At 43.4% G+C, this 23,710-nt stretch overlaps 1 protein-coding gene across 8 annotated transcripts in view; it reads right to left on the minus strand.

Moving 5' to 3' along the window:
- Positions 1-23,710, minus strand: part of GIGYF2 (GRB10 interacting GYF protein 2) — a 268,385-nt gene that overhangs the window by 113,239 nt on the left and 131,436 nt on the right. For 4 of the 8 annotated variants that reach the window (XM_077488485.1, XM_077488483.1, XM_077488484.1 and 1 more), the window contains one exon: positions 19,817-20,002. The exons of the other annotated variants lie outside the window; for them this stretch is intronic. In XM_077488485.1, coding sequence (XP_077344611.1) covers positions 19,817-20,002 — 186 coding nt within the window. The remainder of the gene's footprint in view (positions 1-19,816; positions 20,003-23,710) is intronic. 8 annotated transcript variants of the gene reach the window in all.

Here is a 23,710-nt window from a genome sequence, read left to right on the forward strand (position 1 = left end):
GAGCAGTGATGTGTAAAACACAGCCACACTCCCCACAGTTAGCAACACACCCCTAGGACACACTTGACCCCTACACTGCCACCTAGTGGTTAACCCCTTCAATGCCAGTGTCAATTACACAGGAATCAGTGCAATTGTATACTGCTGATCGCTGTATTAATGCGAATGGTCCCAAAAATGTGTCAAAAATGTCCGATGCATCCACCATAATGTCAGTCACGATAAAAAAAAAAAAAAAAAATCGCTGATCGCCGCCAGTAAAAAAAAAAAATTATTAATAAAAATGCCATAAAACTATCCCCTATTTTGTAAACGCTATAACTTGCGCAAACCAATCGCTTATTGCGATTTTTTTACCAAAAATATGTAGAATAATAAGTATCGGCCTAAACTGTGGAAAATGTGTTTTATATATTTTTGGGGGATATTATAGCAAAAAGTTTAAAAAAAAAACCTTAATTGTCGCTTTTTTTGTTTATAACGCAAAAATAAAAAAAAACGCAGGTGTGATCAAATACCACCAAAAGTAAGCTTTATTTGTGGGGGGAAAAAAAAAAGGACATTAATTTTGTTTGGGAGCCATGTCGCACAGCCGCGCAATTGTCAGTTAAAGCAACGCAATGCCGAATTGCAAAAAGTGCTCTGGTCAGGAAGGGGGGTCAATTCTTCTGGGGCTAAAGTGGTTAAGAATATTTTATGCCCAATTAGATGCACCTGCATAAGGCCTTAGAAAGTGCCTTAAGAACTAAGAAATATAACCATTGTTGTTAAAAGGAATAAATATCACCCCCTAAAAAAAAATAACCAAACCCCAGCATCCCATTTATAACTGTAGTGCAAAAGCTTAAGTTAATCATCTTTAGACTCTGAGCCAAACAAGGAAAATCTTTGCCTGTCAAGGTGCTTATACATAACTAGAATTCCAGCAGTGTGTATGGCAGCAAAAAAAATTGAATGGCAATCAAAGCTGTAATCATTACAAATACTGACACCCAAAATTGGAACTTCTGCTTTAAGGTGACCCCCTGACATGCCACATTTGGCATGTCTTTTTTGAGGGGGGAGCAGAAACCGTCTTTTTAGAGGGTTTCAGCTCCCACTTCCTCCCGAGGCACCGGAAGTCCACCTCTTCTTCCTCCCTCTCGGCAATCATCTGGGACACATCACAGGTCCTAGATGATTGCCCGGCCAATCACAGCGTGGCTGGTGCATGCCCGGCTGTGACAATGCCGGTGCCGCATTCGTTCAACAATATCAGCGCTTCCTTCCCCACATCGCTGTGGGACAAGTGAGCGTCCGATTGCTACAAATACTGCAGCTGCTGACTTTTTAATAGAGTTTTAATTTTTTTGATTTTGTTGGAACTCTGCTTTAAAAGACACCAAACCATCAAAGTCAGCATTCTAATAACCTCCACAGTGTAAAATTGTGGCAACGCAACATGAAGGCCAAGACCAAAAAAAACAAAAAACAAACAAAAAAAAAAAACACTACCTGTAAATTCCATACCATGAGTACAGTACAGAGGTTTGATCATCAGACAGTGGGTAATAAGGCTGGTATGTTCAGATGATTGGGCTATGACAAGCTTTGACGGACATGCCCCCTGGGAGTCCTATATAACTCTACCCAACCCCATGAGTTCATTACTTTTGTATCAAACAATGCAGAAGAACAAAGAAAAACCTGTCCTTTTAACCACTTGCTTACTGGGCACTTAAACCCCCCTCAGTCCCAGACCAATTTTCAGCTTTCAGCGCTGATGCACTTTGAATGACAGTTGCGCGGTCATACAACACTGTACCCAAATGAAATTTTTATCATTTTTTTCCCACAAATAGAGCTTTCTTTTGGTGGTATTTAGTTGCAGCTCGGAGTTTTATTTTTTGCTAAACAAACAAAAAAAGATGCAAAAAAAAAAAAAAAAAAATCATGTTTTAATAGTTTGTTATAAAATTTTGCAAACGGGTCATTTTTCTCCTTCATTGAAGTGCGCTGATTAGGCGGCACTGATAGGCTGCATTGGTGGGCACTGATGGGCTGCATTGGTGGGCACTGATGGGCTGCATTGGTGGGCACTGATGGGCTGCATTGGTGGGCACTGATGGGCTGCATTGGTGGGCACTGATAGGCACAGATAAGGCGGCACTAATAGGCACAGATAAGGCGGCACCGATGGGCACAGATAAGGCGGCACTGATGGGCAAAGATGGGCACAGATAAGATGGCACGGATGGGTGGCACGGATAAGTGGCATGGATGGGTGGCACGGATGGGCACTGATAGGTACCACAGATAGATGGGACTGATGGGCACTGATAGGTGGCACTGATAGGTGGCTCTGATAGGTGGCACTGCTGGGCACTGATGGGCGGCACTGCTGGGCACTGATGGGCGGCACTGCTGGGCACTGATGGGCGGCACTGGGGTGCAGCACCTTTGAGGCAGATTTTGGGTGGCACTGCTGGGTGGCACTGTGGGCACTGCTGGGTGGCACTGTGGGCACTGCTGGGTGGCACTGACAGGGGGGCACTTTATTTCAGGATGGCACTGCGGGTGGCAGGTGGGCACTGGCAGGGGGCAGGTGTCCGTTTAAATTGCTGGCCGTGATCGGGACTGATGTCCCGAACACGGCCGCCGGCGATCGGCTTTTTTTTTTTCTCCTCGCGCTGTCAGCGCGAGGAGGAATACTAGCCGATTACCGGCTCCGTTTTATCACATGATCAGCTGTCATTGGCTGACAGCTGATCACGTGATAAGGGGTCGGGATCGACCCCTTACACGGATCGGTGATCAGGCGAGTCTCACGGACTCGCCGATCACAGAGCGCGCCGCGCGCGCCCCTCAGGGGGCGCGCAGGCCGCTCGTAACCGGGACTACGTCAATAGACGTAGTCCCGAAAATGTGGGTCCGCGCTATTGCCGTCATTTTGCAATAGCGCGGTACCCAAGTGGTTAAAGTACTTAAAACTGAATTCTTGGCAAAATCCCAACCACGGCATGTTCTCCTTGGGCCTGCACGGGTTTCCTCCAGGTACTCCGGTTTTCTCCCACACTCCAAGACATGCTAGTAAATTAATTGGCTCTCGTTTAAATTGGTCCTAGTATGCCTGTATGAATGAGAGTTGGGGACCTTAGATTGTAAGCTTGAGGGCAGAGACTGATGTGAACGTACAATGTATATGAAAAGCGCTGCATAAATTGACAGTGCTTTATAAGTACCTGTAATAAAGAAGATTGCAGGAGGACCAAAATGAATGGTATAGAACAGGGATATGCAATTAGCGGACCTCCAGCTGTTGCAGAACTGCAATTCCCATTAAGCATTGCAAGACTCTTAGAGCCACAAGCATGACAGCCAGAGGCAGAGGCATGATGGGACTTGTAGTTTAGCAACAGCTGGAGGTCCGCTAATTGCATATCCCTGGTATAGAGTAATCTTTGGAATGGTCTTCACACTAGGCAAAGAAGGATCTCCAGGTATGGCAATGCATCTTTCTTGAAGATGCCTTTCTTGCTTGTAGCAAAATAGGTACGACAGACTCGGACACCTCTGTCCGTCAGGACCTGGGCTTCAAAAGCCATGCCCTTAAAAAGCCAGTGACTGAGAAGCAGGCTGAAACAGGGGTCACAGAGCAAGGGTGGTCTCCTTTTCTGACAGATCAAACATGTCAGGGTATTGTGCTCATTCATCTTGGTCCAGGCGATGTAGCAAGTAATCTGCCTTCCAATTGTACACTCCTGGGATGTGGACAGCAGAGATCGCTGAACAGAGTTTCTCTGTTCATGAGATGATTTGGCTTGCTTCTTTTAAGGCTGCATTGACTTCTGGTGCCCCCTTGGTGATTGATGTAGGTCACAGCTGTTGTATTGTCCGATAGCACCTTCTTTGGGTGTTCCCGAAGAAAGGGGATCCAGCAGCGCAGAGCCGCTTTGATTGCTCTGAGCTTCAACATTTTGATGGGGAGCTTGTAAGTAAAGGAATTTATTTTTATTTTTTATTTTTTTTAAGATTCACATTTGCCTATTTTGTGAGATTCCTACTTCTCGATCTGATCCTGCATCTTTCCCCCAGCAACTCTACACTGAGAACCGAGCGATCAAACACAGTGACCCAAACAAAGCGGCTTTCTGTGGGAGTACCATGAAGGGGAGGAGCCAGGACTGTTCGGGCGACAAAAACTGAAGGCACAGGCTAGAAATTTTATAATTAGTAGTTTTTGTCTGAAAAAAAAAGTAAAAATCGGAAAAGACAGACTACGCATGCTCGGAAAAAAAGGGAATACATTACAATTCAACACATTACATCACTTCCAAAGTTGTATTCTGCCATATGAGAAATTTCGTGAGTAACCTCTTAATTTTCGATATGAGATTAGCATGCAACAAAAAAAACAGAAGATCGTTTATCCAATATGCTCATGTGTACTAGGCTTAAGACTAAGCTGAATGGTTGAATTTTAGTGCCATATTTGAAAAGCTTATGCTGTATAAGCTAATACACTGCAAACCCATTCCAGGCTTCTTCAGGATCCCACCTGATCATGACGTTTGAAACTTGTTGCTCTATGCTTGGAAACGTACATGATTTTTTGGGGGGCAGAGCTGCATGTTTTTGGTCACTGTGGAAGTCATCGGAAGCACCAGAAAAACACCTGGAAACATGCATATTGCCTCTCTTCCTAGCAATTAGCTTTCCGATGGCTAAAACAAGAAGGCACAAATCTAAAACTGCCCCAAAAACGCCTGTACAAATGCTAAAAAGTGCTACAAATGTGCACGAAGAAGCTCAAGCATAAACCTTGCCTTAGTCTGGTCACACACCAGTAGATTTTTGTACGAACATGCCTACAAAAATTCTTTAGCATTCAATGACTGCCGTTCAAAAGTACATCTAAAATTGTGTTTGCTTTTAAAATTCTATTTTTGGAATGAATGTATTTTTCCTAAAGAAATTTACGTGGTTAGAAATTTGTTTTAGAAAAAAATAAATTTTTTGCACCTTCTAATTTTAAAAGCAGTAGCAGGGCACAATGATGGCAGAACAATGTTCTCAATGGAACACAAAAACTCTCTTTGTAAGAAGGGATGGTCTGGATCATAATAGGTCATTGTGAAGTACAAAAAAAAACTCCTTACAGGAAAGGCAACCACTTCAGGAGACCAATCTGACAAGCTTGATGGTCACCAGAAAGGCTACTTTGCTGGCAAGAATCTAAGGAAATATCCCTGTTGGGCTTGAATGGTAGCTTCTGAAAGGCAGAGAGAACGAAATTAAGGTCCTAGGAAGGCATAAGGCACTGGAAAGGGCCTAACACAAAAAACACCTTGACTAAAAGTTTTTATACGGGAATGCTAAACCTTTAAAAAAAAAAAGAAAAAAAAAAAAGGGCGATACCTGCTTTTTCATGGTAACAGGAGATGGACTCTGTTCATAACCTGTTTGCAGGAGAGTCATAATGTGAGGCACAGAGTAATCTCTGGGACTGAATGGAGAAATAAGATTTCCACAAAATTGCCTTGGGGTTCCGTGACTAGTATTCTAAGCTGTAAGATCTAGACTCTGAGCTCCCTCCCAACACACGCCACAACAGACAAGCAGTCCAGGATCACCTGACCTCAGCCGGTGTCCCACTGCTCACAGAGGACCAATGTTCCACCCTGGAGCTACTAATCACTCCACTTGAGCTTAGGGCTCAATTAGTGGCACCTATGTGTAAATATTTAAACTCCATAGCAGGGGGTAAAGATATCCCCCAGAGGCACATCACCGTGATCCTGAAAGAGGACACGGACCCCACTGTCCCCAAAAACTACCGCCCCATTTCTCTCAATTTGGACATAAAAATCTTAGCAAAAATTTTGGTCAATAGACTCAAACACCTCATACTTGGGATTATCCACCCCGACCAAACAGGGCTCATAAAAGGCAGAGAGGCTAGTGATAACTCTCTTAGAGCGATCCATCTTATTCATTGGGCCCACACCCACCCAGACCCAAAACCCTATATAATATTATCGATGGATGCAGAAAAAGCTTTCGACCGTGTTGACTGGTCTTATTTGAAAGCTGTACTCAGTTCACTGGGGCTAGGGCCGAGAATGACGACATCAATTATGTCCTTGTACTCCACTCCCTGCGCGCAGGTTAAAGTGAACGGAACCCTATCAACTAGATTCCCCATCAGGAATGACATGAAGCAGGGGTGTCCCCTTTCACCCCTTTTATTCGCCCTAGTGCTGGCGCCATTGCTCCGTACCGTGCGGGATAGTAAAGATATTAAGGGAATACAGATTGGCAACATGGAACATAAGCTCTCGGCGTACTCCGACAACGTCCTATTCCACCTTTCGGACACCCTGATCTCACCGCCTAAACGGATTATGGAACTTAAACACTTTGGATCAATTTCCAACTTTAAGATAAATTTCATAAAATTGGAAATACTCCCAATACATCTAACCCCCTCATTAACCACGAGTCTTAAGGCTGCCCTGCCCTTCACCTGGGCCACATTGTCCCTGAGATACTTGGGTGTGCAACTTACAGATCGATGCGACACCTTGTACTCAGCTACCTATCCCCCATTGCTTACTGCGGTCCAAAAATATTTGTGACAATGGACACATACTGCCTTCACATGGCTGGGGTGGGTGATCATCATAAAAATTAACATACTACCACAAATTCTCTTCTACTTACAAATGCTAAGGATTCCCCTGCCAAGACTTTTCTTTGACCACCTGTCTAGTATGCGGTCTGGGTTTGTGTAGAACGCACGCAAACCCAGAATAGCTCTAACAATACTAAGGTGCCCAAAACACAAGGGTGGCCTGGGCATCCCTGACGTAAGACGATATTACCAAGCCATAGCCCTCCAAAAGATACTTAACTGGCGTTTCCATACCCACACAAAACTCTGGTTGTCCCTAGAGAAGTCTCTGGTGGGTAGGAATTTGTCCTATGCACCATGGTTGCCTCAGGAGCATAGGGGGCTATCAGTGACGACCTCCCCACCGACAGCTCAGGTGCTCTAAGTCTGGAAACGGACTGTTAAAAATAGTCCCGCCATGTCCCCGCTGGCTCCATTGGGTGGGTTCCTGTGGTTACCCCCAGGTGAGCAGATGGCCTTTTTTGGGTCCTAGGTGGACAATGGAAACACCAGCTGCGGCAAACTCATGGGAGATGGTAAGCTCCTAAACTTTGATGCCCTACAAGCTAGACATCAGGGTTAATTCAATTAATTTCTGGAGATACAGACAATTACACCACTTCGAGAAAACCGGCAGCTCAGAGAGCGTTCTTCTCTCGCCCCGTTTGAGCGCCTCTTCGTAAATGACAACCCTATCCCCCACCTGGTATTGGAGTTGTACCGACTGCTAAGCTCAGTCACTCTAACTAAACCTATTTATATCAGGAGGTGGGAAAGAGACCTAGGGCAAGAGCTTACAGACACAACTAACTCACTTATACCGTTTTACCCACTCATCCTCAGACTCCAAAACCCAGAAAACAAACTAAGATAATGTCCCGCTGGTAGCACGTACCGGCGGACATGGCCCTTATATATCCTGAGTCAGAACTATGCTGGCGCGGTTGTGGACAGAGGTACATTAATTCACATATGGTGGGAATGCCCCCAAATTATACCTTTCTGGACATACGTTAAAGACCAAATAAACATAACAGGGATAGAGGTCTCCTCCTCTCCGGTGTACTTCCTCCTGCACATCCCTGCAACCTCACTCAGCCAATATAAAAATAAAAAAAGTGCTGCCCCACCTGCTGAATGCAGCAAGACTCTTATTTCCAATTTATTGGAAACAGCCTAGAGTTCCTACCAGGGAGGAGTGGATCAGCGGAGTGAGTGCAGTCCGAGAGGCAGAGGACTGGATAGCGACCTGCCAGGGCTCCCAGGACCAGTTTGCCAGTGTCTGGGCACCCTAGACGGAATATGTCAGACTCTAGATACGCACCCTCTAGCCTAGATACAGCGTTGCTGGAACTGGCAGAACCATCCCTTAAAACCCGCAGACAGTCAAAAACTTAGAAGAAAGGGACCCAAACCCCTGACGGACAGCAGCCATTTGATTTCATCTAAACTGATGGCCTTATCCTGAGGTGGTGTGCTCGGTGTGGCCACGAACAAGGTTTCCTACAAGAATGCAGATATGCTCAGATCGCTCCCTCCCCTCTTTTCCCTTCTCTATCCTTTCTGTACACCTCAAAAGTTATACGCTTCTTTAACTATATTGATGCAGGTTAAACGTCTAAACGATATTCTGCTGGGGGACAATTACATAGGGCCTTTACGCTTCCAAGACAGGCCCCTGACTTACCAAGGGCACTGAGAGTCTTGTCTGTATGTACGGTAGCTTTTTGGTGCCTGTGGTGTACACAGGGGGTAGAGGGTGGTTTGATGAAGGCTAATGGCGCCCCGCCCCGGCTTCAGGTCATGGGACCATATTTTCACTATGCTGTTATGGACAGCTCACTTTGGCTCATCGCCGGGGGAAGGGTTGTCGTACGTGAAGGCTGACATACCCCGCCTACCCTTTACACCTCCACAGATTTCATATTACCAACACCAGGACGCTTTCCTTAACCTTCCAAATCGGAGAAGGCCTCCAGGTATTCTCACACAATACCCATAAACATCGGTTGTTGTTAATGTTTCTCTGTCCATCTTGTTCAGCCATTACTGGCACGCACTGTTAACGCATGCAAGACCTTGTTGGGTCAATTTCATCCTATGCAAAAATGTTGGACTTACTCTGTTATATGTCTCTTTACAAATTAAATAAAGATTATACAAAAAAAAAAAGTTTCCAGGTATAAGACATCTTTCTGGAAATTGTTTTTCTTGCTTTCAAGCAAGGCAGGAATCACAGAAACAGACACCCCTTCTATTTATTAAAACCAGGGTTTCAAGAGCCATGCTGTTAAAGCCAGAGAATGGAGCAGTTGAATTGAAGGTCTTGGGATAGTAGGTATAGTCTGTTGGGAAGAGGCATGGATTAACTGCAAGAAGTCAGCGTATGTCTGTGTAATAGGTTCTACTGGGCCAGTTTAGTTCCAGTAGAATTACCAGTTTCCTCTCTCACTCTAGTTTATGGAGCAGCTGAGGCAAAGGCAGAAGGAAGCCACAAATTAGCTTGAACTGAGACTGAAGAGGTAGCTTGTTGTATCTGGGGGTTAGGATTTCTTCATCTAGAGTTCACCATTTTTGGTATTTGTGAATTTGATTGATCACACATCTGAATAAAGAAAGCATTCCCCTTGGTCAAAACATTAGCAGCTGAGAAAAAGTGCCTGCCAGTTGTCCACTCCTGGGATGTGGACCGCAGAAAATCGCTGGGTAGTAAATTTTTCCAAAACAGAATCTTAGTTTGTTTCTCTTAGAGCAGCCAGCCTCCTCGTACCCAGGGAAGGCTGGAGAGCAGATTTGACCCAGAGAGATGCAAAATACAACAGATATAATCCTAGGAGGGTACCCCTTCATTGAGACATGACCAAAAAAAAACACTACAGCGCCGACACTGTGCAATAAAAAAAAAAAAAAGTACGGAAAGGTGCTTATCCCCGTAGCTATAGTAAAATTGGTAGAAAATGGCCGACATTGTGGTGCTGGCAAGGCTGCAAATCCATAATCGTAAAATAGGATGGGAAGAAAGCACAAAACCCAGAATAGCGTAGCACCAAGTAAAATATATAAAACAAATGGAACTCACAAGTGGGTGAGGGGGAGAGAGGATGACAGTCCGCAGTAGATTGTAATGAGCTGGAAGCTGTGTGGTAGAACCTGGTTGAGAAGAAATTTGGCTGTGGTGGGGCACAAGATGAGCCTGGAGTCCGTGCAGGGAGACCTGTGTCAAGCTGCCCCGTGTGGCCGTGATGCTATCTACATCCAGAAATCGGATGTCCGTCCAAAGACAGTGTTGTTCAGTTGGAGTAGTGAGCGGAGCTGTTAGTCCAACCGATTTGTGAGCCAATCGGGACACATTTTGGAAGCTCAACTACGCATTCATCAGCGTGATGCTTAAAAATAACTCACGGAATTTATAGAGCCGCTTATTATCCTCAGATTAGTGAGATACATGTCTTTGAGCAATCGCCAGTATGGCGGTGCCAGGGATGTCAGCTCTTAGTATTTACAAATAAAAAACATTAAGATACTAGATTAAAGACTAATGTAGCAAACTAAATTGTAAAATGTAACAAAATACAAAAAAGTAAAACCAAGTGAAAGATAACAAAAATAACTGTGCGAGTCATATATATATATATATATATATATATATATATATAATCTTAAATAGAGAATATTTAAAGTTGTAAAGATGGTTAAAGGGGAGGGCCAGCTGTAGCTGCTGACTTATTAAGCGCACTTACCTTTCCAGGGTGCCTGCGATGTCAGCCGTCCCCAGCTGCCTCTCAGCTCTCGGGTCCCGGCGCCGCTATTCTATCTAAGGGAAACAGGCAGTGGAGCCTTGCGGCTTCACTGGCCATTTCCTACTGCGCATGCGCGAGTCACGCAGCGCTTTGTGAAAAAATATGAAATCAATAAATTGGAAATTACAGGAGAACCCTGTATAACCGGTGATGTATATAAAAGACTATATTGCATGTGTATGACATGTATAATATGTAAATGAGGGGCTGTAATGATCCAGAGGAACTGGAAATGCAAAAAATGTGCAGAGAATATATTTAACGTGAAAAAATAAAAAAAATATATAAATTAACACAAAAATAAAACAAAAATGAATAAAAAAATAAATTTTGAAAAAAAAAAAAAGTGTGAATAGGAAAAGATTGGGTGGGGTGGGGGATTTTGGGGCTGTCTGATAAACCTATATGATCGTGTTCACCTCCAATTCTTTGTTCAAGCCTTCAGGCGTTAGGCTATTAGCTTTATATATCCAATATGTCTCCTGAGCACAACATTTTCTAAACCTTTCTCCCTCCGGCAAAGTACCTGGAATTGATTGGATAGATGTAACCTGGGTAATGAGGGATCTTTATTGCAATAAATTTCAAAGTGACGTGCTATATTGAATCTAGGAGGGTCATCGTTGAGGTTCCCCCTATGTTTTCCAAATCTGGCTGGAAGAGTCCAGATAGTACGCCCTACAGAACACTTCATGCAGGGGCAAATGACAAGGTAGACGACATAACTGGAGGAGCAGGTGAGAAATTCCTGAATGACATACGAATTACCTCTTAGATCATTTAATGTTTTTTGGCCATGTGTGACATGGGCACATGTAAGGTAAGGATTTTTACATTAGTGGTACATACCAAGGAGAGATAAAATCGTTGAAATGGTAATCTGAGCCTCGATGTTATGATTACCTTCGATTTTTACTTGGAGCAATGTAATTTCTGAGATTTCTTGCCTTCTTGAACACCACATTCGTTTTGGAAGGGATTGTGGTCATGTAGTTTGGGATCATTAAGTAGGATACCCCAATATTTGTTCAAAGATCTTTAAATGGCCCAATGTTTAGTATTGAATTGAGTGATGAAAAATTGGCCCTTTCTAGGTTTGTTATCAGTGTTCGCAGAAACTGGCAACCTCCTAGAAAAGGCCCCTTTTCATCAATTTTATTTTCATTTTTTTATTATTTTTGTGTTTTTTTATATTTTTCATGTTTAGATATATTCTCACCACATTTTTAGTATTTCCAGTTCCTCTTAATCTTTATGGGTGATCAGTACAGCCCCTTATTTACATATACACATCTAATATATTCTTTTATATACATCACCGGTTATACAGGGTTCTCGTGCAATTTCCAATTTATTGATTTCACATCAGTTTGTTTTGTTATATTCTATGGTATCATCTTAACAGTTTTAAATATCATCTAAGATTATATATATACACATTTTACCAGTTTAGTTTGCTACATTAGTCTTTAATCCAGTATCTTAATAATGTTTTTATTTGTAAATACTAAGAGCTGATATCCCTGGCACCGTTATACTGGCGATACTGTGTCAGCAGAATCTTTAAAAGACATCTTCAATAAACACAGTGAGATGTTTGCCTTAGACAGAAATGGCCGGGGTATACCACAAGAGCCACAAACTTTTCCCACCTTGTAGCATACATAAACATTTTTTGGAAGTGTAAAAATCCTTTCAGGAGTAACTTTTGTAGGTCCCTTTGTGCAAAAAGGGGCTTGGCAAAATGCAAATAGAGTAAACTTATACAATGTCAAGGCTTTAACAGGCAGAGGCAACCATAATGTTGCAAGACGCTCCCCCCTTTCAAGAGAGTGACAATGTGGGGAAAGAAATCTTCTGCAGCTTCCTCCAAAACTTCAACATCATCTTTGCCTTCTGATTAAGCATCCTCCAAGGCAGGTATATCAGGGTCCAACTCCGATTGAGAATTCAAAGCAGAAAGGGTGGGGTATGTCTCAGCCCTGCACAAAGATGGCCGAATTAAATCTGTAATTTTTCCAAGGAATTCTGACATGGATGAAGACAATTCTGTCAAGTGGGCTGCTTGTTGTGTGCCAGAAATAGAGCTAGAATTGGACACTGTGGCTGGTATTAAAATCAAGTCCTGCACTGGTGGAAGTGATGCATATTACTTTTAAGTGCTGTTCAGACTTGCAGCAGAGCAAAATGTTTAGTTTGTTTAGAATTGGCTTCCTTTTGCCTCGTCTCCTTCATACTTATAAGTTAGGGTATTCCCCCTATGGGCTACTCACAGGGTACAATGGGAGGCTAGGGTGAGCATGTCTGGAAAGGGGCAGCAGACAGATTGTCCTGCAGTAAATGCTTGTAGTTAAATGGTGGAACCAAGTAAATACCTTATAAAGGCTATAAGAGGAAGTGGCATGAAACTTACCAGTTGGTGTGATTTAAAACGAGGTCAACCACCTGAGACTGAGCTCTGAGTGGTTCAATTTCAGAACAAATTTTGAAAAGTTTGCACTGTGAAGTAAATTCCAAACATAACCCCATATTTACACAGCAATGGTCAGCGATACATGGTAACCTTGTCTTACCTGTTAATAATTTTTAACTGTATATCAAGTCCAGGCTTCACCCACAATGGGGGGCATATAGCACAGTGCTGAGGCAGCTCTGGATCTGAAAAGCATTCCACAGCTAATGATTACATGCAAAGAGTCTGGAAAGTGCCCTACACAAAACTCAACCCCAAAAGATCACTTCCAAACTACCCCTGCAATGTCCAATCCAACTGGGTCCAGATGTGGTACTCGCCAAAGCCAGGCTGAGGATGACCACTTTGGAAAGCTGTGGATTGGATGGGAAACCTAGAAACTTTCAGCAGTGGTAAGGGAAAAATAAAAAATAAAATTTTGAACAAAATAATATTCTTCACAGCAGCAAATATGAAATAAATTCACTCTACTAGGTAGACTAGCAAAAAACAGAGGCATGCTGGTAGTAGGTGGTGTTATCCTGGGCTGGCCTACAGTTTTCCCATTAGTGTCCAATCCTCCTATAAAGCAGCAGCAAAACCCAAAAGATAAAGACTTCCTGAGTCTCTTAATGGACGAAGAAAAGAATGTATATCTAACCTAGGTATGATCTATGAAGTTCATACTTAAAACTCACACAGTGGTCAGCTACAGAACAAGCAAAACTGCTTTATAATGCATTACACTTTTTCAACAAATTTATTGTGATGTTAACTGCATTATTATGTTGGAAAATATCAAAAACTTGTCTTTTTACCACTTCAATAATGGCTTTCACCCACATTCCTAGATGGAACAGCAGTTTCTGAGGGAAGGAGAGCAGAGTACGTTCTATGTTATGTCCTATGATGGCTAAGCAGACTATATTGCTAAACAGCCTTTGTAACATGCTCACAATTAAGGATTTTCTAAAGAAGCAGCCCTTGTACATGCCACTGGGGAACTTGAAAGAGCAGGGCTCACCATTCCCTCAGTAGGCGACAAGCGGTTAAAGCATGTCCCATGTCAGGATACTGACAATGAGCATATGGCAGATCTGACATGCATGTTAGTTAACCTGTTTCACAACACCACAGAAGTTTAGTATTAATGGATCATATAGCTGACTGAGGCGATGGAACAGATGAAAAGAGCAGTGGCTTTACTAGAAGAGTATATGTACTACTGTGCCAATAATGTCTTCCCCCCCAGAGTTCTACTTTTAGGGACATTTTACCTGCTTTTGGAAATAAGCCAAACACAAACAGAAAGGTGGTCTGTATCATTGTATTCAATATACAGGCACCATCTATGCCAGAGGTGCCCAACTAGTGGCCCACGGAGCCCCATGATGTGGCCCAGGACCTCCTGCTCTGTGATGGAATAGAATACTGTTATTGATAGTAAGTTTTTCACTAAAATCAGTGTATATATGGGCATATCTGCTCTGCAGTGGTTACTGGGCTGCTTTCAAACTGATCCACAGGTGCAGAGCAGCGCACCTGGGGGTTACCTGCATTGCGCCATAGGCCCCTTTCACACAGTCAGTCATACCAAATTGGACCATCCATTCACCTCTAAAAAGTAGAAGATGTAAATGGACTTGTGTCCGCTTACAAAACGCCTACCTCCAATCCGATCCGCAAAAAGAAAAAACGTAGAGGGCTCTATAAAGTAGAGTGGGCTGCCATGCACCCGCTCCACTCATTGTGGCCCGTGACCGGTTACCAAGGGGCATAGGTGGCCCTCACTCTTCAAAAGGTTGGGCACTCCTGATCTATGCGTTTCTGTGGTTACAGTCAAGCAAACTGTTACAGCTTTTCCCTCTACACAGAAAACACATCATTTTTCACTGATTGAGCACGAAAAACACAAAACGGGAAGCTAAAAATTTGTAAAGAAAGAAAAATGCATTTTTGTAATAGTGAAAATCATCAAGCAACAATTAGACATGAATCTGGTAATTTCAACTAAAGCCTGAAAGACTTTTGGTGTCCATTCTCAAAGTGTTCAAGTTTTACTTGGCCCTAAAAACTTAAAAAGTGAAGATTTGTGATGTGTTGAAGGATTTTTCATAATTGTCAAATTGTGCCTAAGGCCGGCCATACACTGTGCAAATTGCTTGGTTGCAGGAAAGAAATTCACACAATTACCTCATCAACACAGATAGTGCTAGCACGGGAATCAACAATTGTCTTCTCCCAGTCGGGAGGCGGGTGCAGCCATTCCCGCCGGTAGAAGAATGATTATTGCAAGCACCTAAAGCAGCTGCTTGCAAGAATCATTATCATCTACAGGCTGATTGTACAAAGTTGATCAATAAAATTGAGTACATTCAGCCTGCCCATTAATGGTTCGAACTGTGTCTGTCCGGTGTAAGCAGTACCCAAAAATATAAAAATGCGTCTATTTCAACCCGATTTGAAAGTGTGTCTAGGCACCTCTGTACCTACAGCCTAATGCCACGTACACACAACTGGACTTTTCAGCAGCAGTCGGACCCGACTGTCTTCCCGACAGAATTTCAGCGGAGTTCCGACAGACTTTCCGAACGAACTTGGCCACACACGAACAGACTAAGTCCGTTAGTTTTGAACATGATGACGTAAACGGGACTAAACAAGGAAGTTCAATAGCCAGTAGCCAATAGCAGCCCTTGCGTCGTATTTGGTCCGTCGGACTAGCACACAGACGAACGTTTTTTTCTGATTTTTAGTCCGTCGGAATTGAGTCCATCGGATAGATTTGAAACATGTTCTATTTCTAGATCCATCAGGATTTTTTCCTTAAAAACGATCAGACTAGCCCACACACGAGCGGATTGTCCAACGGACTGATCCTGTCGGACCTAGTCTGCTGGAAAGTCTGGTCGTGTGTACGTGGCATAAAAGCTGTACATCTGCAGTAAGGATGATCTCCAGCGTGTTCGCATGCTCCACGTGCAGAGCCCACCAGGAAGTCAGCGCTGCGCTAATCACAGGCAGTGAGACATTGCCCAATCTCTGCAGCTGCGCATCGGGGCAATGTCTCACTGCCTGCGATTAGCGCATCGCTGCGCCCACTTCCTGGCGGGCTCTGTACGTGGAGCTAGCGAACACGCTTGAGCTCATCCCTAATCTGCAGTGTGATATTTAGGGCTCAAACAGTAGGAAGCAAAGCCTTGCCTCCACAAAGACAGCCTCCCCATACAGAGACACAGTGAGAACAAGTCAAAAACAGGGAAAAGATCGGGTTCAGGAGGGATCACAGGCAAAAATGGTGACTAGTCCCTTAGCCTCTGCTATTTTTTTCTTTTGGATATAGCTAGATTAAAAAAATAAAATATCAAGAAAGGAGTTACAGGCCTAATAAATACTCATTTTTCGAAGGGTCATTGCTGTTTCCTAATGCTCAACCATGTGCGTGACCCCTGGCTAAATATGCATTCCCAATATCACACACTTCACCACAAATCCCTTGCACATCAAGACAGAAGCCACATACCTTTTACTACACAAAGCAAGACATTGTCCTTCATCACTGTCTTCTTTTGTACCCCGACACCATGCGCATGACCAACTGACCATCATGCATTTCCAACAATAATGTACTATCCAATGCTCACACTAAGGAATTCATAAAGTGACCTGACCAAAAATCGCCCATCAATAACCTATTCACCTCACCATCGGTATCCAATGTGACTATTTTTTTATTTTTTTTTAAACAGTAGCCAATTTATGTTTTCAATCAGAGCTCTGTTGTAATATTTTGTAACCGTCTCATCACAAGTGTGGCCTTGCCTTTGGGTCTTAATAAACAGACCTCACAGATCATAATGCCCATTAGCAAGACTTCTGATATGTGCTGAAATAGTTACTCCAGCATGAACACAATAAGCTGACCTCTTTGTGAAAAACAGCCTTTACGCAGCTGCAGCAAACCAAGTCTAAATCAAAATCGCTTACTGCATGAAGAAATAAAAGTGCCTAAGAACCCTGAATTGGTCTCAGACAATTTTATGATTGCAGCAGCCATAGTTCTGTATCAACTTTGCTTAAATCCACTAAACACATTCCAGGTGCATTTAAACAAAAAAAATAAATAAATAAAAAAATAAACACATTTGTTGTCTTAGGCCTCATGCACACGGACATTTTTACAGCCGCTTTTTTGAGCGTTTTTTTGCAGCTTAAAAACGCCTGTCCATGTTAGTCTATGGCTTCATGCCCACCTAGGCTCTTTTGAGCTGCAAATGGCATAGGCGTTTTTAAGCTGTAAAAAAAACCCAGGACCAGTGCGTTCCGTGGCGCGGAGCTAGAGCTGTAAAAACGTGAATCGCGGGAAAACGCGCAAAAAACGCGCAAAACCGTGCAACATATTTTCTTTGTTTTCTGAGTGCTATAGCCAAGAGATGTGTTTCTTTAAAAACGCTACTTAACGCCAACGCTAAAAACGCGCAAAAACGCCAATGCAAAACGTTTTTAACGCCGATTTTTCCAGGCGTCGGAGCTAGCTTTGCAGCCAGTTTTTTTTAAACGTCCGTGTGCATGAGCACTTACAGTTATAGATTTATTTAAAAACCACCAGATTAGAAGGGACTGTCCCCTACCAGCAATGTCCTCTCTGCACAGCTCTGACAAACCCTTGCTGAATCAGAGCCAACACAAACCAATCATTAGGAACATGAGCTGGTCTAGTCTCTACTTCTACTCTGAAAATGTTAGTTGCCTGGTTGTCATGCTTCTGCTTTGGTGATTTCAGAGTCACAGATTCAGAACAAGTATTCTTCTCCAGTTTTACAACACGCAGTGGTCAGTGGTACTGAATTGTTTTGGCATTAAAGTGATTGCAAAGGAAACCTTTTTATATATAAATAAAAGAAGAAAAAAAACAGACCTATACTTACCCGCTCTGTGCAGTGGTTTTGCACAGAGCAGCCCTGATCCTCCTTTACTTGGGGTCCCCTTGACCCCCCATAGCAAGCCGCTTGCTTTGGATTTGCTTGTGCATGCTTGCTCCCGAAAGTGTGCACAGAAAGTGTGGCTCAGCCACGCCCCCTGTCTCACAGGCCAATGGTTCCCGCATCTCAGCTAATCAGGAGGGATAACCCCAAGAAAGCCTTGGGTCTTGTGCACATCGCTGGTACGAGAACGGGCTTAAGTATTGGGGGGAGGGGGGCAGGGATTCGGCTGAGCTGCACACAAAGTTGTTTTACCTTCATGCGTAAAATGAAGATAAAAAAATCTTCAGCCTTTCAACCACTGTAAACAGTCTAAAGCTGTACAGATCACCCACATAACTTGTCAAATAAAAGTAACCTTTGACAGCTAAATCCCAGTAGACATTTTCAAGCAAACCTTTAGAAACACTACACTAACAGGCATACTCTATGTAAACAGCAGCATGCACTGGACATACAAGTCACGATTAGTCACCGTTTTGACCACCATTAAGTGAAGTCTGGTTTAATACAAGGTCATTGCTAAATCCACTCCTTGTATGCAGCAAGTGCTCTATACATACAGAATGTTCTGGTCCTCCGTTCCCTGCTGTCACTTGTAAACAGAGAAGCTGGGCTCCTGTGTTTACAAGTGACAGATCGCCTCCCCGAAGCCTCACACAGATCTTCTTAAGGCTGGGTTCACACCGCTGCGGGGGGAGAACCGGATGTGATTCGCACAGCAAATCACATCCGATCTCCGTAGCGCTGCGAGTTCAGCCATACAGATAGTATGGCTGAACTCGCAGCGGTCCCGCAGCAAACTCGCACGGGACCCTTTTTTGGGTCCGCAACGGAATCGGATCGCATGGGGGTTCACACCATGCGATCCGATTCCTGTGCGAGTCGGCAGATCGCACTGCGATATGCCGACGGATCTGGGGGTGTCATTAACATAACATTGACACCCCCAGCCGTCCGCATAGGGCAGTGTGAACTGCCGGCGGGAGGTATGCGATGCGGGAAAACGCAGCGGATTCGCGGCGTTCCCGCATCGCAGCAATGTGAACCTAGCCTAAATGAGCGGCTCTGCGCAGCACAGGAATAGGCTGGCGAGAAGCATCCTTCAGTACGCTGCATGCACTCTCTGGGCTCACCATCTGGTGCCAGGGTGCTGACGTTCTTCTAGATGCTCTCGTAGCAGAGAGGCGGAGACACCAGTGTGCAGGGAAGTATTAGAGCGGGTCTGTGGTTCAGCTACAAAGATAGCAAGATAGGAGATAGGACACGTGGAATATAGTGGAGCTTTAAAGGGGTAGTGGGGGGGGGGGTGTTAACTGAGCTTTGGATGCAAAGGTAAGAGTGTGAAAGAACTGAACTCTGTGCATAGCACACCCTTTGAACCCGGCAATCAATACATGCCGCACTCCTTGAACCCGGCAATCTGTGCTACTCTCCTACTGTTAGTGCAATCTGACCACACCCATCATCTGATGTGGTGGGGAGGAGGGGGGCCCTGCATACAGTTATTGGGAAATAATTTTTGGGGAATACCAACTCCAAAACACTCCCTTCTAGACTTCTGTATATGCCATTCCCCATCCTACAAAATGTCACGCATTGTAAGAAACCATACAAAAAAAATAAAAAAATCCAGACATGGTTATAGCTCTGTACTGTTCCATAAATAGAAGGGGAAAAGTGAAATTTTTGGCCTTTCCATTTGTACGTCAAGTCAAACACATTCTTCATTTTACAAGCATAGCAGCTCTGCCCAGAGCTACATCAGTGTTTCCTCTTAATGCATCAGAAGCTCATTTCATGGTAACTAAACACTTGTCCTTCACTGCACAGCAGGAATAGGCTGTGCAAATGTTGTGTTGAGACAGGTTCTCATAAGGCTATACAGATTTCTCACAGTTTGGTTGTTTCTGCAGCAATCTCTACTCACCAGGACTATGAGAGCGCCACCTCTCTCCTTCCCTTCTGGGTGCTGCTGTCCTCCAAACACCTCCACCTTCTTCTTCTTCACCATTTAATTCTTCCCGCAAGCTGCGCCAATTTCCACTTTCGGGGCGGACAAACTCATGCTTTCTCACAGTGGGTGCAGCGCCTCCTTCTTCGAATGCAGGCCGCACTGAGAAGGTTTAGTGAAGAATTAGTCCTATAACAGTACTAATAAATGAAATTTAGATTTCATTATAGTAAGTCAAGGAATAAAGATTTAGCCTTATATAATTAGAGGATGAGTAATCACACCAAGCCAAAAGACTACCTGCAAAATCCCTTTTATATTTATACATGTAAAGCGCGATAGTATACCAAAATTATCCCATTGAACTTCTGTGTGCAACCAACTTTAGTTTTAAAGGGGTTCCATAGCCTTATAAGATCAGCATTGTAATAGCAATACAAACAATAGCTTGTTTTGACAATTCAATAAAAACTTGTGTGAAAAATCTCCTCTCATGTTTTCATTGCCATCTGTCTGCTGGTCATCTATGTCCACAACTTCCTGGATTCCCTGCACGCTTTGCAGCTTCTCCTCTGCCATTTACTTTCATTCTTCTTCTTAGGCCCCTTTCACACAGGGAGGATATGTTTAGCGGGGGATTGCTCAGTTGATCCACGCTGAGCAGGCGGATGACAGGTCCGTCACTGTTAACTATGTAGGAACGGACCCGTTAAGAGCCCCGCTGTTCTCTATTCGGACGAAAAAAGTGACAGAGCTGTCCATTTTCATCCGATCCCATCCGCTGGCTGAATGGCAAAATGATTGCCATCCGCCCGTTTTCAGGGGATCTTGCTGGATTGGATGGTAAACAGGTGTCAACGCAGATATCCGCCTGCCCATAAAAGTCAATGGATGGCCCACTAGGATTCGCCTGACAAAAACGGACAGGAGGATCTTTGCGGGCCGATCGTGTGAAAGGGGTCTAAGCGATACATATCCCATGGTACCTTGCTGCCTGCAAGCAGTGATTCCTATACTGGTTTTGCCCCCTGAAACTCTAATCAACAACACTTTTGTAGTCCAGATGGCAGGGCCTGAATTCTGTAATGCATCAGAGCCTACTAACTGGGCATAATGAATATGTGTCACAGAATTCAAGGAACTAAATGTGTAGAGATATTCATAAAGTTTAAAAATGTCAAGATCATTCTAGTTCATGGGAGTAAGATCACTCCGATACATAGGAGTAGGCTAGAAATAACTGAAATATAATATGGAAATTAATATAGGATTTAAAATTTTGACCACATATAAAATTTAAAGCTAATCTCTATGGTTTCCTGTCGCTTTAACTAGCTTGGTCTCTATGGCTGTCACTTTAAATAGCTTGTTTGGACCAAGCTGGTCCAAATGACCCATTTCCTTCACTAAGTACTGCAGTGTCTCTAAGCACTGTATATACTGCATGTAGCTACAGCTATATACAGTACACTGTGCTGGGTTCCTGGCTGAGACAGACTTCTCATCTAACACCCGAAACAATTGAAAGTCAGTCCAAGTGTTGCTCAGCCATTCAAAGGCCGCTTTGTATAATGTGAATGAATACAATGCTTCCTCCGTGTTGAACAGGTGGGCTCATGAGGTCACACGCTCAGCCAGTTAAAAATCTGTAAAATTATTTTCAATAGCCATTAAGACCTGCTAAGGGCTCTGCTAGAGGCATAGCAATTTATGACAGCACTTAATGAGTAGTATCTGACTTAAAGGGTTTAACAATGGCCATTAGTGTTCTAGCTTGCCAGAGTTTTGCCAATGGGCTCAACACTAGGCCAGTGGCCTAGCAAAGATGGGACTACAATGTTGTAATAGGGTTCATGATAGAAAAGCTTCAATGATATGAACAATATTTCATGCGGTGCTGTTAAAATGTACTTAGCCCATGTTTATTTGTGTCATTGCTGCACAAAAATTCCCCTTTTTAAACACAGACACTACTGAACTATTTAACAACCCTCACAGCCCTGCCGCAATCGTTACAGCAATAGCAGTAAAAGGGTTTGAAGGGTTAAAGAGTATCAGATCATATTTTTTTATACAGTACTAAATATCCCTTTTATGGGCCAATAAGTCTTTGATGGAGTAAATAGAAAACAACAAATCTCTTAAAAAAAAAAAAATGTAAAGCGTAGGCTAGTTTTTCTATTGAAGCTTTGCTTTCATGGGTATTCACTATTATATAGTATAAACAACTGTTGCTTGAAAAGGGCCAACTTTTCATTTATTGGAAAAACAGCAAGCTAATTCTAATCTACTCAACGTTTTCACAGCATCACCTATCTTTTGGCATGCATATTCCTTCATTAGGTGCATCCCATTTTCAGAGCAAACCTTCAGAATCTGGTCGGAACAGGAGCAAACGCTCTGGAATCTGCCCAGGACTCATTAGTGGGGCATTTTTGACCTATAGCCAAGAAAGCGGTTTATTGAAAAAAATTAAATAAAGAGTGTGTGAAGTGGTCTGCAGGAGGGGCGAACACAGGGTCAGGAATTCTGTCTGGGTACTGTGTATGGTCAACCTGTTCATTACTGGGTTTAACGACTGCCTATCCCAATGATACCTTCCTAAAGATATGTACAAATGTACATGCAGCTCTAGGGGGTTAGGAGATAACACAATGAAAAATCCCAAACTGCAAACCAATTATATTGTTCTAATATGTCACTATCGGGGTATGCCAACTTAAGCCTGGTACACACGGAAAACATATTTCTGTTGAACCAAGCAGGCTGAACAAAAAAATAAATAAAAAATTGCCGTACCAATACAAACAATGTTGGTGCATCAATCTTCCCCACTGTGCCATTTTAATCTGACAGGGGTACTCCCCCAGCAGAACACACTGATCAGCGTTAGCAGCCACTGACTGCAAGCGTTGCTCAGATGCTGGTTTTCCAGCAAGTCCTTCGACAAAAGTCAGGTGTTAGACTGGATTTAGTTGAACAGACAGCTTAACAAACTGACTAGTTACTTCTGAGCCAGCTGATTTGTTGCCAACATTGGGCAGACCAAAGATGACGCATTTTCTTTTTCATTGAACCAGCAGTTTGAATTAAAAAAAAATGTTTGAACGTTAACACACTGTGTTGATTTGGGGAATTCCTCACATAGAATTACTGTATTCTGACAGCGGTCAGAGTTCCCAACTGTCAGTCCTTACTAAACTGGCAGAATTTCAATGAATGGCTGGCTTAAAGTGTTACTAAATACACAACAGTAAAATCAGTCTGTATATGCAGTAAAGCATGCATGTTATACTCACAGTGGAACCTAAGGGGGTTAATCCTCTGCATTGTGTAAAAAGGCTGTTTGATCCACCTCTGATACCCCCCTTCTTCCAGAGTCCCCTAACCATCTCTGGATAGTACAGAGGCTAGGGGACAAACTCCACACACCATATTGCTATAGGTTTTTTCCCTTGGGAGAGTGCATGTGATCAGGGCCAATCAGCATTTTCCAGACAGAGGGACAGGGGTCATGGAAGAATAAAAACTTCTCCTACAAGCTTTACCAGACATTAATAGAAGTCATAAGACTGCTATATACTGCTGATGAGAAAAATTATGTAGCAGTTTATATTTACTAAAACTATTGCATATCCATATTCTGTGTATTGTGGAAGACCAGATATAGTGAATGCAGGGTGCTGGGTTTAGTAACACTAACTCTAAAAGGGACTCCGCGTTTTTTTTTTTTTTTTTTTAAAAGCCAGCAGCTACAAATACTGCAGCTGCTGACTTTTAAAATAGTGACACTTACCCGCCCAGCGCGCCCGCGATGTTGGCACCCGAAGCCGATCTCTAGATCGACACTCGAGTGCTGCCGCCGCCATC

Source organism: Lithobates pipiens, unplaced genomic scaffold (genome assembly GCF_037356315.1).
Source record: "Lithobates pipiens isolate NorthernLeopardFrog02 unplaced genomic scaffold, aLitPip1_a1.2 Scaffold_18, whole genome shotgun sequence".
In the NCBI taxonomy this organism is placed as follows: domain Eukaryota; kingdom Metazoa; phylum Chordata; class Amphibia; order Anura; family Ranidae; genus Lithobates; species Lithobates pipiens.